Source organism: Gastrolobium bilobum, unplaced genomic scaffold, assembly GCF_033153095.1.
Source record: "Gastrolobium bilobum isolate Gb01-03AN ecotype WA unplaced genomic scaffold, APGP_CSIRO_Gbil_v1 utg150300, whole genome shotgun sequence".
NCBI classification, from domain to species: domain Eukaryota; kingdom Viridiplantae; phylum Streptophyta; class Magnoliopsida; order Fabales; family Fabaceae; genus Gastrolobium; species Gastrolobium bilobum.
Genome location: NW_026899015.1, coordinates 17,488 through 20,315, shown reverse-complemented (window position 1 = coordinate 20,315; position 2,828 = coordinate 17,488). Strand labels below are relative to the sequence as shown.

Below are 2,828 nucleotides of genomic sequence, written 5' to 3'. Positions count from 1 at the left end.
ATCGACAAGTCTAAGAAGAGGCAAACTAAGATATAAATCAAGTATAACTACATAAGGATATTCATCAAAGATATCAATCCTAATACGACAGCATCATATATGGGCTTGGGCCATCATAAGAGGCGCTAAAGGTCCAGAATCCACTACTCACAGGTAAATTCTATAAATAAAAAGCAAAACCTACAACTACGTTATGTTCTCTCTTACTGTTATGCTGTCACTGTGAGCACACACAATCCCTTTGGCAAAGCCGCAGTGATCTGCTTGATTCAAGGGTATCTCATTTATAGATACCTTAAATAGGACACTAGATCCAAGAGTAACATACTAATCTATTAGGCAACAGACATAAAAAAATGATTCCTTTTTTTCTTTTTTACCTTTTTTCTCCCTTTCTATACTCTTATTTTCTAGTAACAAATTCGGCATTGTTTAAGATCGAATCTTTTTTTTTTTTTTTTGGTATTAATGAGGGGCAAAGCCCCATTAAGATCGAATCTTTATTTGGGATAGATACAACCCGGCAAAGCGGTTGGGTTTCTAGAAGAATATAAAATCGTTTTTTTTAAAACAAAATTTGACGAAGAAGACTTACACTCCAAGTCAAACACTAAGATAATTTCTCTCATAAATAATATATATACTTCTGAAATCCTAATTTCTTATACATTTTAAGCCCTAACATCTTTACGTCTAGTGATATGTCGTTTGTGATCATCTATTTTATAGCTAATCACTATCTAGGGGATCCAATATCAAATACATCCCTTCAAATCGAAAAAGTATTCACTTATTCTTTTAGTATAAAATTAATCATATTTTTATCTCTTTTAGGAGTGACATCTTTATATTAAAATGGGTTCAACTCAAACTTTAGCTTAAGCTTATGGGTTTAACCGTATCTTGGTAATGGATTTTTATTAGAAATTTTGTATATAAAGTCAAAAAAATATCGACCAATTTTATAAATTGTATGTGATGCAAGAATGTGTTGCAGATTTGAAAATAAATTTGGCCAATTGCAACCTCTCCACACGTCACACTGGTTTTTTAAAAAATGGGAAAAAAAATAAAATAAAAAGACGGACAAAAACCAACTTGAATGAGTGAGCAAAAATTTGTATAAGTGATTTTATTACTTGAACTAACCTAAAATTGATGAGCTACGTGGTTGGGACAGCAAAAACGAGTGAGCAACTGCACGTGTCATTTTGGCAACTTTTGCCAAACCTGAATGCATAATTTAAGCTTCGGAAAAGTGTTTGTCCTCTTAAAATGACACAACTTTGCTTCTTTTAAAATAACATATACTTTTCCAACTTTTTTTTTTCCTTTGACATACAGAAACAAATAACTACTCAGATGGTTCAAACTGGAAAAGCATGAACAGTACATTAGGATGAGCCAAATAGGTACAAGCACACAAATTTTGGCGACACCTTTCAACACACTTTTGATATGTTTAGACCCACATGAATTTTGCCACGAAAGTGCTTCTTTGAAAATCTAAACCTTCTATGTTCTGGTATTGGTTATACAAATTGATCTATATGACCATTGTAAGCATCTGCTCTTTGTTTTCTTTAAAAAATAAGAAGATTTTCATTTGTTGAGACAGTGCTGTGTAGAATGGAGGTCGAGAGAAAAATAATCCTATGCTTATTGATGAGCATCACTATTGGGTATTACAGAACTGAAGGCAGAGACCCTGTGCTGCACAGGGTTGGAGGAGGAAGGTATAGTTGGGCACCACAATTTAACCTTACAGAGTGGGCAAGTCATGAGCAATTCTACAAGGGTGATTGGCTATGTAATTAAGCTTCTTCAATTCTCATCACTAATTATTATTAATTATTATGAGCATTTTATGTATCTTTGCAATGTTTGTTAATCAATTTCCCTCCTTGTGAATATAGATTTTGGTTTTGACAAGCACATCTACAATGTTCTGGAGGTGAACAAAACAAGTTATGACAAATGCATTGACACATGCTTCATAAACAACATCACAAGAGGAGGGAGAGATGTTTACCAACTCTTGGAAGCAAGGCCATACTATTTCCTCAGTGGCAGAGGCTTCTGCTTTCATGGAATGAGGGTTGCAATAAACGTTGAAGAGCCCGCACCAGCACCACCTTTGACCAACAAGGCCTTTCCATCAAGTAAAATGAGGCATGCTAAACCGCTTGTGCCTCTGGCTACAGCTTTGGCTTGGACCTTCATATAGAAAACACGTTAGATATAGGTTATGTATATCAGACTTTTTCTTTTTCTTTTTATTTCCTTCTTGACATGTTTTGGGTGAACTTTGTTAAACTCTATAGATTTTTTTTTTCCATTCCCTTTTGTTTGAGGAAAATGTGAAAGATTATCTTTTTTAACGAAGACTAAATCTTGTGTGCTTTATAGTTGAAACTCACGTAATAGTATAAGTACACCATTTATTTAAATAAAATTTATGGAGATTACTTTGGTACATGCTATATTTCACCATGTTCAAATGGAAAAAAAGTATTTCACATGGAGGTTTTAATTTTATACCGATCCTAATTACTTTTTTGAGGTAACCCAGTCTTTCGGTATTTTTACAAGCTTTAACTTTTGAAGTCGGCTATAAGATTAATTGTTAGGAATAGACCTAACAAGAGAGGAACAGAGAGAATAAGAAAAGAAAAACCAAACAATCAATTGTATATTCTAAGTAATTTTTCAATGATACACCTGAGTTCTATTTGTACCCTATTTGTTCTCACATCAGAGCCACGTATTAAGGTTATTAACAACAACCTTCATTCTAAACGACACAGTTGTCCTACTTACAACATATC

General features: G+C 33.5%; 1 protein-coding gene across 1 annotated transcript; it reads left to right on the top strand.

Annotated features, from left to right (window-relative positions):
* The first annotated feature begins 1,629 nt into the window (after positions 1-1,629).
* Positions 1,630-2,227, top strand: LOC133286231 (early nodulin-like protein 20). The gene is made up of 2 exons (XM_061483622.1): positions 1,630-1,810; positions 1,917-2,227. The coding sequence occupies exons 1-2, from the start codon at positions 1,630-1,632 to the stop codon at positions 2,225-2,227; spliced, it is 492 nt and encodes a 163-aa protein (XP_061339606.1).
* The last annotated feature ends 601 nt before the right edge of the window (positions 2,228-2,828 follow it).

Excerpts from the sequence above, each read along its gene's own strand:
- LOC133286231 (XM_061483622.1), top strand. The coding sequence starts at position 1,630 with ATGGAGGTCGAGAGAAAAATAATCCTATGCTTATTGATGAGCATCACT. Across the intron at positions 1,811-1,916 it reads CTACAAGGGTGATTGGCTAT|ATTTTGGTTTTGACAAGCAC; the intron begins GTAATTAAGCTT and ends TTGTGAATATAG.